Genomic DNA, 15,298 nt, shown 5'->3' with positions numbered 1-15,298 from the left:
ACCAAAAATATTAAAGGTCCAGTGTGTAACATTCAGGAGGATCTATTGGCAGAAATGCAATATAATATTCATTGGTATGTTTTCATTAGTGTAAAATCACCTAAATATAAAAATCGTTGTGTTTTCGTTACCTTAGAATGAGACTTCTGTAGAGTCTGCCATCTTTCTGATTCACAGAGCCACTGTAGTTTGTCCCTGGCACTTAGAAAGGGAGCGGAGGGAGTTGCAATCTGCGACTACACCACTAGATGGCACTAAATCCTACACACTGGTCCTTTAAGTTACCTTTTTTCATTTATGAGAGAGGAAAGCATCAAATTCTCAAAAGTTAAAAAAGACTCATCAGAGGTCATCCATGACCTTTAGAAATAGTAGTTTTTGACAATAAAAAGCTAGTAAGAAGACCTTGAGTGTCAGATGTAACTCACAACTGTGTATTCTTTCAGACACAAACGGAGAAAAACAAAAAGCTGCTAACGTGCTTTCTGTATGACACTAGGTACTGCGTCCACGGCCCCCGCCACAGAGACGTAGTGGAGGAGCTGGTGAGGCGAGAGGTGGAGCGCTGTGACAGGCTGGCTGGGCTCATGGCCATGATGAGTGTGGCAGGGGGAACGGGGTCCGGGGTCGGTACCTATGTCACCCAGTGTCTCCGAGACATCTACCCCAAGTCCTTCATCCTCAACCACCTCACCTGGCCGTACGGCACTGGGGAGGTACCGAGACTGCCGTCAACTGTCTAGTCTTTAATATATATAGAGTAATGTGGTATTCAATCTTTTTTTCCTTGGCCCCCTCCTCTCAGGTGATCGTCCAGAATTACAACTCCGTGCTGACGCTGGCTCATCTCTACCAGCTGTCGGACGCCATCCTGGTGCACGAGAACGACACGGTGCACAGGATCTGCAGTCAGCTGCTCAACATCAAACACATCTCCTTCAGCGATGTCAACAGGGTCATCGCTCACCAGCTGGGCAGCATCCTGCAGCCCGCGCTCACTGCCCACTCCCATGGAGTCTACAGCAGAAATCCCCTGGGTGAGAGAGGCCAGGACACACACACACACATACACACACACACAGGTTCCCACAGGGCATGGATTTACTAGAATATCACTGCATTAGGAGAGTCTAAATTCCTTTAGATGGAAAAATCATTATAAAATCCTTCTGCCACGCCAATAAGTAGAAAAAGAGGAAATGACTGCCAACATCGTGCATTGCGTGTATTCTGTCATACTCATGATCTTTCAATGTCTCTGTCTCTCAGGTGAGCTGGTGAGCGCCCTCACATGCCACCCAGAGTACAAGCTGCTCAGTGTGTGTACTATCCCTCAGATGTCTAGCTCCTCCATAGCCTACAGCGCGTTCAGCTGGCCAGGCCTGCTCAAACACCTACGACAAATGCTCATTTCTAACACCAAGATGGAGGAAGGCAAGTCCAGTAAAAATCTAATGTATGCACTTCGGTTTCAGCATGTGTATTAGGTTACTGTGTGGCTTGAAGTAGAAGCGAGATCATGTAACAAATGACATCTTAGAGCACTTGTAAGGGTGCTTGTTGTTTGTCCTGTGTCAGGTATAGACTGGCAGGTGCGTCCGCCTGCAGGCTCTGAGCGGACCAGGAGTCTCACAGGACCCAGCTTTAACACCTCTCTGGCCAGCCTGCTCATACTGAGAGGGAAAGACGTGTACAGCGCAGAGACAGGTCAGAGAGACGGTTGCAACGTGTTGATTTGCTTATTGAAAAGTACATGGACTAATAAAATAATGCTTTAAGTCCTTATCGATTTCACCTGATAAATCCTCGACTGTCATGAAGGAGATGGAGCTGGTGTGATACATGTAACATGTTCACTCTTCACATAGTGCAGAACAGGAGAGGAATGTGAATCATGTCCTGTGCTGTCCACAGGTGGCTTTGAGGACCCGGCCCTGTACACCTCCTGGCTCCCATCAGAAGAAGCTTTCAGCTTGTGGAAATCCCCAGTGCCTTTTAATAAGTATGAGAAATCTGCCACACTGGTCAGTAACAGTCAGGCTCTGCTCAGACCTCTGGATAACATGGTGGGGAAAGCCTGGAATATGTTTGCGTCCAGGTGAGTCAGTCACTCTTTTTTAATGAAAAGGTGTGTCCCGACAGTATGACAACAAAAGCCCATTAAAGGGAATATGTATATAGCAGCAGTGTGTGTGTGTGTGTGTGTGTGTATATGAGTTTAACAATTTCTTTTTAACGTTAATACCTTTTAGGTTGGTGAAGAAAAGTTAATTTGTTTCTGGATTAGATGTGTTTGTCATTTTCCTTTCCTCTGTTACAGGGCCTACATCCATCAGTACATTAAATTTGGGATCTCAGAGGAGGACTTTCTGGACAGCTTTACGTCTCTTGAGCAAGTCATCTCCAGCTACAGTCAGCTGTGCTAGAAATGGGAAGAACTAACAAGCACCACGTGTCTTTGGACTGTATGTAGACAAGAGAACACCATTATGTGGGACATAAAAACCTGCAGTGGTGAGGACTGATGCTACTACTACTAGAACTACTTTGCACTGGAATTATGACACACATTCAAAGCCTTTTTAATGGAAATATGCTATTTTATTAAAATTATATTATATTCTTATGGACTTTGATGAGATTATTTTGTCAACTGCTGTTTTGGTGGTGAAGAATAAACTGACTAAACTTTCAACGCCAACATAGATAAAAAAAAAGCCTTTAAAATGGTCTGAAAAATGGAAATTTCAACATCTACAATTCCATGACAACAGAGGAAGATCATGTGATGTTTCTAAATTGAACTTGTGATGAGATCAGCTGGAGCTATTTGAAATTGTGTGTTCAGCTATCAGAAATAGCAACACTGCACAGAGAAAAGTGACAAGGGCATCAGTTAACATACATTTCATGTCTTTATTGTTCATTAATTTTACATCGTAATATTTCCAGAATGGCATGAAGTCAGTGTTACTGAAGGTAACTTACTAAAGGACTGTTGTATCCACAAATGCACCAAGTACAGTCTTGGCATGAGCCAAGCAGCACAAATGAAATGCTGATGGCCCACAACTTCAGCCAGCTTACAGACCGCTGTTGCCGTGCTCATTTAACAGCCAACACCAGTCTGATAAGCTAGCTGATGGGGTGGGAATGTGGTGGCTGGGAGTGGATGACTAAGATAGGAGGGGACCTCTATCCATAAAGCTGGAGTCCACCAGAATCTGCCAAGCATGTTTCAGGCAGGAGTTATCCCCAACGCAGTGAAGGATGGTGGTCAAAATGTGAAGTTCGAATCACGCGATGAACATTCAGGTGAAGAACTCCAAAAGTTACCTGCGACTTCAATGCAACTCCCAACAAGAATGACTAAAAAGAAAGCGTGCCGAACTAGTCACTTACCTTAAAGATGATCATCGCTAAGAGAAAATTAAGCATTAGCTCGTGATGGCTAACTATTTTTTTTTAACATCACTGGATCACAACAGAGGACGAACATGTTAAAGGTAATCTTGTCCTACAAGAGAAGACAAATAAATGACAGACTCAGACATGGAAACAAGTGCCATGATTTACATGTTTTATATATGATCTGATCCAAGGTTCAACCTAAATGTACAGAATAGAAATGGTACTAGTTAGCTGAGAGTACAACGTCACTTTACAAATGATATCATCTTTTCTTTTTTGTTTTGGTTCAAGTTAACTCGTGTCCACACAGACCATTAGAATAGAAACACATCTGCGCATACTGTCAAAAAGATATTAAGATATTTACACAATGTGCAAACCACCAATACCACACTGATTTAAGTTGATATTGCTTTTTTTCACCATTTAAACTGACGATTCCAGAAACGAAAAAAAAAAAAAGACAAATTGGTCTTACTGGTTAACAGGACGAAAACATGAGGAAAATTAAACCCTGAAAAGAGAGACCATCCATAGCAGTTATCTTGGCAGCACACTGTACAAACAGATCCATCCATACATAAATGTTACAAAATTAAATAAAAATCAAGTTTATAAGTCAAGAACTATGTTCAAGGGAAGTCAGACCTTCCCGTCTTGCATAAGGCATAGCTGATGGGCACTGCCCGCACACAGCAGTCACCACCAAACCGCTGCTTAAACTTCTGAGGTCAATGAATGGGTTAAATTTAAGGTTAAAGTAACATGTTAAGATCAGCAATAGAACCGATCGCACTACGCACGCCTGGAGAGTGAGATGAGAGGAAGAACTACAAAACCTGAAGAGGGACAAACAGTAAACAGCACATACATCCTCAAAAGCGCACACACACACACTCACTCACACCAACAAATAGTGCCTGTTTCTTTTTTTTTGAGCGTTCAGCCTCTGAGAATGGATGGGGGGTGAGGTTTGTTGTTAAGTTGAGAGTGGCTGGGGCTGAGTGAAGGGCTCTCAGCAGCAGCAGAAACACAGTCTCTTGGATGGTTGGTTTTGTCTCTTCATCACTTGGTCTTCTCCTCCGAGTGCCTCTGCTGCTGCAGGCGCTTGGCGTAGCTCTGAGCCATGGAGTTGACGATGGAAGTGACAAAGTAGCAGACCATGACCAGCACCACCTTCTCAAACACCCACGACAGCCAGTTCTCATCCTGGAAACCCAAAATTAGGGTGCATATGCTATTAAGTACAGTCACACAAGCATACTGCAATATTACAGATCATGAGCACACAAATCCACATATGCGAATAAAAATAATGTGAATATTGTTGGTGTCCTGTGTTCATGACAGTGGTACATGGTTGGAAGAAAAAGGTATTCAAGTGTAAAAACAATGGCCCATGTTTCTGGATTTTAGAAACCTGACTGTAAGAGCTACACAGATAAAATCCTCTGATATTAGCAGTACTGCATATGTTGGCCAAATAAGATATTGCAGTACAAAAGTGCCAAAGATATGTTTGAGGTAATTTAGAAATAGTTTCTCAGTTACATTTGTCCTCCAAAAGTTCCTCCAATTATAAGTCTTTGCTAACAAAATTTCAGATATTTAAAAATTGTTTGTTATGTGATCAAAAAACTACTGGCCTTAAAAATCATGTACTGGTATTTTGTTATTGTGCTTCAAGTGTTGAAAGGATTTATAGATGGCTGAGGAAATGTGGCCTGAAAGCCTTTCCAGTGGATCATATAAAGTCTTGTATGATAAAAAGCTTACATAATATCTTAACAAATGAATACATAAATAAAGCTCACGTTAGGATAAAAAAAAAACAAGAGGGCACATGACAGTGGTGCATGGTTAAATAATGTATTGTTCTTACCGCTGGTGCACTTCCCCCAGCATGGTGCAGCTTGTTCCTTTGTGCTTCCAGGTACTGACTGAAGGGCTTCTGGAGTGATGGTCCCACTTTGGGCACAGACCTGACATGGCAGCCCCGCATACGTCCACACAGAACGGCAAAAAGCAAAGACAAAAGAGACAGGGAGGAAGAACATGAATTCACTTACCCTTTAAAGCATCTTTTCTTTGACATGGAGCCCAAAACTGAAGCTTTAGACTCTGAACACTTATTCCCTATAAGAGCCTCAAAGAGCAGTTCATGAAAGCTTCCTCTTTCCCTGAACGCTACCAAAAGTCCTCACTGATCCACCAGTCAACCGGCATCCTTGTAACTGCTGCTGAAGGCCCCATCCTATGTGTGGGCCCCATCTTAGAGCTTCCACCTCTACTTAGTGCTGTGAGCAGGCAGCAGAGAGGAATGAAGCAGAGACTCTCAGCCCTCCTTTTATACTACTTAGCTCTATAGGAGCCTGTGTCAGCCCCTTCAATCAGGAAGTGAGTCGACATGATGTCATCACCTTTACCACCACTGCTGCCTTCTGGGTGGAAAGATATCTAATCAGGGCGTGCTCACGCCCATTTTAGGCAGTGTGGATTAGCTCACCGGGAGGCCAATCATAATGGATACCGTTTTGTCAATTCATTTCATACAGACGCACTGGTGTTGTAGTTTTACCATTTGGTCAGCAGCGGTACAGTTCGAAGGGATCTCTACATGAAAACTTATCATTACCATGCAAAGAAAAATATACTGGAGGCTGTAGACACAATTAAACTCTGTCCCTGGTCATAAACATGTAGTCTAGACTGACAAGACTAAGCAAAAAAAAAAAAAAAAAAGAGATGATTTACTAAACAAACACCAAAAGGGAAGTGGGTAATTGCTGATTTCAAATAAACGTAACTAGTTTTGACTGACTCATTCTTGTTATCTCTCCCACTTTACATGCAAGCACACTTGAATAATATACAAAAAGCAACAGCAAAAAAACATCCTGTATCAGCTCTGTTTGCACTCATCATAGCGAGTCATCGGCCATCTGAATTTCATGGGAAAGAACCTTCATTTTATTTCTAACAGGACACTGAGTATGACCAAAGATTCAGATCCAAATATGGTGAGAGCTACTACCTGGACTTCACATCCATGTGAATGAACATTTAACAATATAGATCAATAAAAGCCAAGCAGCTCCTATGAACATATTAGGAGAAGTCTGACTAAACTCTTTCCTGACTTGACAATTCGTGACTTGACTCACAACAAATACTATTTGGTATCTATTTTTTTTTTTATATGATCATTTAAAATCAATGGGGATATTACTTATAATTGTCAGATTTAGCCAACTTATAACATTAAACAGTCAGACATAGTTTTTTCTCTGTCTATGATTGTGTTTCCCGCCTTACTGGGGCAATTTGCGCAGTCAAAGCTGAACTTGGTGAGTCAGATCAACATGTTCAGATGGGACCTCACACGCCTGACCACCAGTGCTGCAGAGATGGATTGCATGTGTGTGCTTTGTGTGGAAAAATGCTAAATGCAAGCATGTACACCCCCGCAGTGAAAGCCATTTATTCATACAGGATCTCCAATCAGTGGTCATAATGCATCAAATATTTACAAATGCATTGCCAACCACAAAAACCAGGGGAAAGACAATGACTTCACCGAGTACCTGATTAATGCAGTCTATCTCACACGCACGCACGCACACGGTACAAGTCAAGACAGAAACTTACCCAATGAGTGACACCATTTGCTCCACTATGTGCTTGCTGAAGGTAATGATAACAAATAGTTTCTGTAAGAATACAAGAGAGAGATTAATGAGCTTTTAATTCATTGCTTTCCGATCATATGCAGAGGTATATGACACACACACAGACACACACACACACACACACACAGACACAGAAATATTCTAAAACAGGACATCAAGATAAACATTTAGGTGATTTTTTAAGGTTAGCGGCAAACTGAGGCCACGTCTGCCACCGTCCACAGACGCACTAATTACCAAAATCAAACCTGGCAGTAAGCTAAATTTTGGTCTATGAGGGGCTTTGTGCGGTTTGCAAAATCGCAATATTCTTCTCCGGTCCTGAAACTGATCAGCTTTAAACTGCATGACACATGGCCCCCTGGACAAAATCAGACAGGATATGACACGTGACGTCCAATAGGTTCAAGGTACAAAAAACCCCCAAAGAGTCTCCCCTGCAGCTTCTTACCGTCTGCTCAATTTCCTTCTCTCATGTCTACCTTCTCATGTCCACTCTACATCCTCCTTAACCCCCTGCTACCCGCCGGGCATCTTTGTTTGAAAGGTCTCAGAGTGAGATCACTGGCTGGTACCACCGAGAGATGGATAGATTTAGTTTGTTAAGACACTCAGCGACTCACCCACATACACAGACAGCCTCTCCTTATAGGCTTATATTAGTCACTGGTGTGGCGGACTCAAAAAGTTTGTTTTTGATCCAGTCAATTTTTAAAAGTCAAAACTCTTGTTAAAAGGCTTTTTTAAAAGTGTGCCTCTTCTCATCTGGAGCCTGTTTATATGGTCTGGATGCATCCCAAAGCAAAAACCAGAATAAGGAACTCCCAGAGGCTGTCAGAAAGAGTTAAAAAGAAGTGCACAATTAAGAGTTTCTCACGGTCACCCACTCATGAGCTAAGCATTACATTTGATCTTAGCTCGTCCACACGTTTTGAGGTTGAAGGGATTGTTCAAAGTGAGTCAGTCAGCAGTGCATAGGCTGTTTTCTTAAGCGAGACTTTTTGATGTGCATTACAATGGAGACAGAGAATTGTAATGACATGAAACTAAGATGTGTCATATTCAAAGCCTAGATTCCGCAAGTATGGTATGTGCCTGTATGGTTTGTGTTAAAAAAACGGAAAAAAGTAGGGTAGTCTGAGGTGAACTGGTTCCTTTTCTGGTTTCTAAAACACCTCTGACAAAACTTTCAGTTGAGCTACCGACCTGTATATGCATCTTGATGATGGCTTTCCCAATTAGAGTTGCTCCAAAGAAGGTCCAGAAGGGAACCAGGAAATGACCGCAAGTTATTCCAGCCAGGTCGAACAGAGGATTAGGAATCTGAAACACACACACAAACAAACACACACACACACAAACAAACACACACACACACATTATTGATTCATAGACTTATAAATGACCCTTGTTACAGGTGTCAGGTTACAGGTTAATTTCTTACAAGTGATAAATGTTTGTTGAAATGAGAAAACACTACAATGCAACATTAATATTTGATCATGGTTGTCTAAAAACAACCTCCAATAAATAAATAAAAAATGATATTAATACACTTACAGAGGCGCAAGCCAAGATCCCAAAGAATCCCACTTTCTGCACCATATGCTGCACTCCCAGTTTTGCTCTTGTGACAAAATCCTGCACACAGATTTAAAATAAATTAATTTAACACACATTACTGCTGTCAGATATGGATGGGTAGGATTTTAAAAGCTAAAAAAAGAAGTTTTAGTTAAAAATCTAAATTTGACTCCTATGGTTTGTAAAAGCTGCTATACCACACTGCAACACTCATTTTTTAAAAATACATGGGTGTTTCTAAACACGCCACCCGTTTATTCCTTTCTTAAAATAACCACGTTGTACTTTTTGCAGATGTGTGGTTTTTAACCAAACAAATGTTGTCGGCAATGTTATTACAAGAAACGAGAGCCTACCAGTACTGTGGTAAAATACCTGCTATTTCTGAGCGCTCATTTTTTTTCTTTTTTTTGGTTTGAGGACTTTGGTGGCATTAAAACTAGAAACTGTGTGGTACAAAAGTGCAGAGGATCTCTCGATTGTGTGTCCTTCCGTGGGGGTGAAATGTCTGTGGTTACATGGTGTGGTTACAGCCGATGCAGGGGGGAGATTAAGAGGTAGTTTCCAAAGTTGGCATCTCATCAAGGTCAATTTTGGAAGCAATTTAAATTTTAGTTTCCTAACCACAATTAAAAATCGTATTTGTTTTCATCTTCAAACCCAACGTGTCTTTTGTTATGTCAATTCTTTTTGTCAATATTTATGGTGCATATTGTTTTAATCGAGAATTTTGTTTTCCTTATGCAGATATCACAAAAAAACCCATGCCACTAAAAAGTCACAAACATTATCATAATTTATTGATAATTAAAATTAAATAAATCTCTCCATTTTTTGTGAAAATGCTTCTCTCTTTTTGTCTGCTGAAATTCTGTTGATTTTCACACTTTTCTTCCTTGTTTTCTTGCCTTAAGAACACAGACTATAATACATGTTTTTTTGTTGTTGATAAAATGAACAATACACACTTCTAAATGACATGCTTCTCTTTAAATATATTTTATGTGACATTCAGTCCCATTAACCATCTGTTCCCCAGGTCTTTTTGTGTTAGAAACCCTATGACAAATGCACATGTGGATACATCCTGAATGCCTTCCCATGATGAAAGACATGTGATGTTGAGGTTGAACCAGTGAAGTGAGAATAGGAGATGGAGACAATGTACTCAGTTTCTCTGTTCTGTGTGCTGCTGACTCAGCATCTGATCTCGGCCGTCTTGTCATGTGAACTCGGTTCCTGACAGAGCTGTCTGTCATTCAAATTAGAGGCCGGTGAAAAGAGAGAAGAAGGGAGGCAGAGAGAGCGAAGCCCGAGGGATGATTAAAGGGGGAGCTGTGCTCACGGTGACTCACCCACGAACAGGGAGATTTACTGGAAGTGTAAGAAGGGAGGGGCTTCAGTGAAGTCACATGGCACTTTAAGACCAATCAATGCACTGAGCCTTTATGGTCAGTTGTGCCTTATGTATGAGGCCTTATGAGATATGATCATATCATATAGGGTGGGTTGGCAAAGTGTTAACACCTATGCTAATATGGAACCAAACACAGGTATAAATACTTCATTATTCAGTGTAATAGACCTTTTTCACAGCAGCCATTTTGACACAAAAGAGTGGCGTAAACACAGGTACTACCAGTGATACTAATAAACGTTCAACCTGAATGGAACAGAGTCAGGATGCTGCTATTGTGCACGTTGGCTCACTGGAAAGGCTCAGCTACACTAAATGGAACTGAGCCTTCGTCATTGGTGACACCAGTATTTACCCTGCTACTTCGTGTCCAAATGGCTGCTGCGAATAAAGTCTATTGTTGTGTGTTTTCAATGGAAGCCAGGGGGTAGAATCTGGGCTACATTAAGCACTAAATATGACACATATGCTGTTTTCTTTGGACACTCCTACACTGACAGAAGTAAGAAATGTTACACCATACGCTAAGATGACACCTTAGATGTGTAGGTGTGTGCAACTCTGACCTGAGCGCCCTCGGCCTGCTCCAGCATCTCCTCAAACTCTTCATAATCTTCATCGTCTGGATCAGCTCCTGACTGACGAGCTGCTCTGGCCATGAAATATGGAGGCAGCTCTCCGATGGCAGTGCCTGCTCCCTACACCAACACAATTTAAAATGTTCCATGTCAGCATTTGCTTACATATCTCTCACATTCACAAACAGACAGACAATTCCTGCCACCATGAACTTTGGTACACCCAAATGTGTAAAATAATGCAATTCGTCTGAATATAAGATACAACAGAAGCTCTTCAAGTATCAGTTTTTCCCCCAATTCTCCGACAAATTTCCAGCTGTCACAATGCCACCCACTGCTGACACTGTCAAACATTCTTGCCATTTTTCACTGGATCATCACTGTGTTGTCTCTTTGTTCAAACTACTACTCACCCACATGCAGGCCTCCAGGCGGACCTTTGACATGATTGAGAAGAGGGAGACACTTCCCTCCACCCCTCCGCCTTGGGGACAGACAATCTGGTCTGGGTAGGGAGGCTCTGGGAAGTCTGTGGAGCTGCACTCGTACGCTGCCAGGGTTACTGATGCTATGTGAGGACCCTATGAGAGAGATGGGGATAGGATGAGCTGCTTGAATGGACTGGAAAACACTGGGACGTATACTGGCACATGGAATCATTCTGTCCAACGTGTTGTATCATGAAACACTTGGACAGGCGCAAACATGTCATTGTAAGTGTGGAAATAGTGTAGCTTGGAGAATCTGAGCAATGGGATACAAAATACACTCAAACTGCAATTGCCACAGGTAGAAGGCTATTATAGATTTAGCTACATGTAACAGTTACGAATGTTGTAACTCAACATCTTGTATATTCTCAACTGCAGCAGGTATTTTAAATTAAGAAAGGTTTAAATATTGCCAGTACCATGTATCATATATTTACTTACAGTTACAGGTTAACTAAAACTAATGCAGTGCATTACAATAATCATGCAATAAATCCTCCTCTGATGAAGTTTACAATGTTCGGTTCTTGTTGAAAACATTTTAGAGAGGTGCTGACTCAACTTTTAAATCATTTTGGAGGCTGCAGTTCTTGGACCTGTTTTGAATGAGGAGTTTCTAATATTTAGTCTACCCTCGCTGATGTAAACATGGTGTTAGGAACACTACTTTGCTCTATAAGTCAACATAACTCAACAGTACCTAATCTGCAGCCTCCGAAATGACCACACAGTTGAATTAACACCTCTTCTAAACAGGTGCAGACACACTCCATCGGGAGCTGAGTCACACAGTTTCTGACAGGCAGGCATGTCATCATTTACCATTGAAAAGATGTCTAGTTAGGCCGAGCCACCTGGCCTCAACGGTTGGCCCACCTGTAACTACAAAACAGCTACTCCATTATGCCTCTTTAAGGTGATAGAGGCAACACTGACAGTAGACTGACAGCACACAATTAGTCTGTGTTGACTGCAACTGCTCCCGCATAGTAACTCTCCACCCCGCTCTGCTGTATGAGCACACAGGAGGCTTCTTTAGTTTACAAAACACAGTCTGTTTCAAACCAAACAGAGCTTCACTTAACGACATTTCTTCATGACATGACGAAGTCAGTGTTAACAAGAAAAAAACAACTAAGCTGTGATTCAACCGCTAGGGCCAAATTCTGATACTCTCAGACAGGCGACACAGTGGCTCTGCAGTCAACTCAGAGCTCTCTAAAGTCGGCAAAGAAAAACTCTTTGCATGAAATTTAGACATCAGATAAACCACTTCTTTTACCAAGTCACCAGTACAGCCAGCTGGTTTTATAAAGTACTATTTGAATCATTTGAAAGAAATAAAAACTCATTACAGCCCACAATGCAAAAATGTTGGATGGAACAAGCAACATCCTGACCATTTTTCAGTTCTTGGAGCCTTACCACTAATGGGTTTAAATAGGTTAGATTATTGGGGAGGTGACACAACAGGAAGGGCCATAAGGTCATTAAAACTGATTATCCCCTCAGCAGCATGAATGAGCTCAGCAAATTTCACAGCAATCTGCTTTGATATTTTGGCCTGTGGATGGCACAAGTTCTTGGGTGTGCGTCCTGTGTTTCACCAAAAATGTTCCGATTAATCCTCTAGGGATTATGAACCACCGCTGCAAATTTCCTGGTTCTGGTTAAAGTTACATTTTGACCCGATAGTAACATGCAGTTACCAAAATTAGGAATCGTACAAAAATTCACGAGACACTAGACGCCAACAGTCCGGAGATCTTGTTCTAAAGCAAAGAGATGGATGGAGAAAGGGGTGGACTGACAACATGGTGGATAAACATCATCATCTTTAGCTCCCATCATCAAAAAAACTAGAAAAAGCTGTAAACAATTTGCGCTCTGATCAAATACACAATACATGAGAATGTATGTTCTCTTATTTTAACCACAATGCATGACCTCTAAAAGCACCATGATGAATCATATTGGTGAGTGAATCCCCTTTCCCATGAGCACAATGATCTCACCCTCTCTGTGGGGCTATCTATTAATGCTTCAGGATTGAGATTTATTCACAGTGTAATTCTGCTGGTAGGAGATGTGGTTTTTTTCTTCAAACGTATGATTTTCCTTTCTATGGCTGACATCAACACTGAGTAGGCAGTAGTGATATGAGCTGTTGCACTGTGAACAAGAGATAAGTTTTAGGGAGTAGGAAAACAGGAAATAGTCTCCTTATGAGCAGAGGGCTTACATCATGTAAAAAATATATATCAGAAATGTTCAGTTTAGGGATGCTTTACATGGTGCTCTGGATGCAACTGACCAGGATATGCAGACACTGGCAGCTGGGCAGACGTCACTCTCTGTATCAACTTTTGTATGGACAACAGCGTTGTAATCAGAGAGGTATGCTGTTTTCTTTAACGCCCAGACCCTGGATTAACAGTAACCTGATGGCTCTTCTGAATAAGAAAGGGACAGGGAGGGGTTTAAAAGGGTATACGTGCATCTAAAAATGAAAGCTAATGGAAAGCAGAGCCTCCAACAAGAGGATGTTCTAATAGAACTAGAGGGGAATAAGATAAAGGATGCCTGGATTGGTGGGAGAGAGACCGCTGGCTTTAGGCAGATAGCAGAGGTATAACAGATAAGAACTGGGAGAAGTTCTCAATCTCTCCAAAAGAATTGCCCCACAGCTACAACCTCTTAAAGCTGCTGTTGAAACTAATCATATCTTTTGTGAATGTATAGCTAAAGTTAATGGCTATTTAAAGGACTTCATTCTAGTTGCTTGGACCACAAATTCACTTCCAATGGCAAAAATGAGACACAGTATGATCTTCCTGGATTTCAAAATAATGGGTTTACCCCAGTGTCCAAACAAAACAATTCTGTGCTGAAGTATGAGGTAAAAAAAGAAAATGTGTTAGCTCAGGCTGGAGGGAGGAGTCAATACAAATTTGGGAAGACTGACCTTATCTCTGAGGAAAATTTTAATGATTTCCATGAAACAGTGATTTAAGACTTCATCACAGAGCCTAAGGTGAGAAATTGGTAATAACTTTAACATAATCTTTTTTTTTTTTTTTTTAAATATGAGAAAAGCTGTTTTAACAGATGCCAAGTTGTTCCATATGGGGAGGTGACGATATGTAGTCATAGGAAGAAACCTCCCTCACACAGAGAGTGGAGGGAGGATGATATCATGCCTTCTCAGTATAGTGATACAAAAAACAGACACAAGTACACACAGTATACACAGTATACACAGTATACACAGTAGGAGCCACCACAGTATATAAAGTAACTGAAGACCAATAAACAGTCGAAGACCGTGAAACTACTCAAACCAACACATGGTCGAAAGATTAATAGGAATGTGCATCAGCTCTGAAAAACAGGAAGGTCACATCGCATCTTTTCCTATTATTTAATTGTAATGGAAACAGTTGACTCAGCTGGCCCACATATGCACTGGTTGTACAGAACAGTGGCCACATCATCAGCTTAAAAGCGGACTATGGTGCAGAATTTATTCCTCTCTTTCATTTGTCTACGTTCTCCTTTTTACCACAACCAAGACAAATGACACACATCTTGGTGACTCAGTCATACAGTCATTCTGTGACTGCCTCACTCTTAACTTTTAGTTCGCTTAGACAGACGGGTGACAAAATGGAATGAGTTTGAAAGAGGCAGACGACGATGAATGTGATGAGTGAGTGAGTATGACGCCATCCTCTGGCTACTGCAGGGATAGACACGCATGGGCTTTGCAAAAATGCTATGAACTTAAGTACCAGTTGGGGGTCATTTATTCAGGTACATGTAGAAACAGGAAAACAGCTTGTGGTGAATCAGATGTAATTTGCATACACACAGGATGTCCTGAGCCGACTAGATAATTATCGTTACCAGTTTCTCTTTACAGCCGTTATCATGTTGCAGCCTTTTAACTGTTGAGATATGGGCCAGCTGTATGTAGCCAGAAATATGTAAATGTGAATGATTACATCTGAATTTGGTTTAAGTGGACATTTACATGTATTTATTGTGTCTGTTCTTTATAGCTCCACTATTTTGTGTGCACTTAGTACTAGGAAGCTGAATTACTTTATCACTGTCATTTCCTGC

The 15,298-nt window shown here is 41.4% G+C and overlaps 2 protein-coding genes across 3 annotated transcripts in view; one reads left to right on the top strand and one right to left on the bottom strand.

The window, feature by feature from the left end:
- The window catches only part of tubd1 (tubulin, delta 1), a 3,693-nt gene extending 1,067 nt beyond the window's left edge, over positions 1–2,626 (top strand). Inside the window, exons 3-8 of the mRNA XM_035679432.1 lie at positions 500–716; positions 806–1,037; positions 1,270–1,434; positions 1,579–1,707; positions 1,915–2,098; positions 2,321–2,626. Coding sequence (XP_035535325.1) covers positions 500–716; positions 806–1,037; positions 1,270–1,434; positions 1,579–1,707; positions 1,915–2,098; positions 2,321–2,426 — 1,033 coding nt within the window. The 3' untranslated portion in view covers positions 2,427–2,626. The remainder of the gene's footprint in view (positions 1–499; positions 717–805; positions 1,038–1,269; positions 1,435–1,578; positions 1,708–1,914; positions 2,099–2,320) is intronic.
- A 927-nt stretch (positions 2,627–3,553) lies between these two features.
- vmp1 (vacuole membrane protein 1) overlaps positions 3,554–15,298 on the bottom strand; it is a 14,500-nt gene continuing 2,755 nt past the window's right edge. For both annotated transcript variants that reach the window (XM_035680294.1, XM_035680295.1), the window contains exons 6-12: positions 11,096–11,263; positions 10,668–10,799; positions 8,661–8,741; positions 8,307–8,423; positions 7,060–7,121; positions 5,294–5,393; positions 3,554–4,620 (exon numbers count right to left, since the gene is read on the bottom strand). In XM_035680294.1, the coding sequence (XP_035536187.1) occupies positions 4,477–4,620; positions 5,294–5,393; positions 7,060–7,121; positions 8,307–8,423; positions 8,661–8,741; positions 10,668–10,799; positions 11,096–11,263 (804 nt within the window). In that variant the 3' untranslated portion in view covers positions 3,554–4,476. The remainder of the gene's footprint in view (positions 4,621–5,293; positions 5,394–7,059; positions 7,122–8,306; positions 8,424–8,660; positions 8,742–10,667; positions 10,800–11,095; positions 11,264–15,298) is intronic.

This window comes from Morone saxatilis, unplaced genomic scaffold (genome assembly GCF_004916995.1).
Source record: "Morone saxatilis isolate NCDOM2014 unplaced genomic scaffold, NCSU_SB_2.0 Contig8, whole genome shotgun sequence".
In the NCBI taxonomy this organism is placed as follows: Eukaryota; Metazoa; Chordata; class Actinopteri; family Moronidae; genus Morone; species Morone saxatilis.
This window is presented reverse-complemented; position numbering and strand designations above follow the sequence as displayed.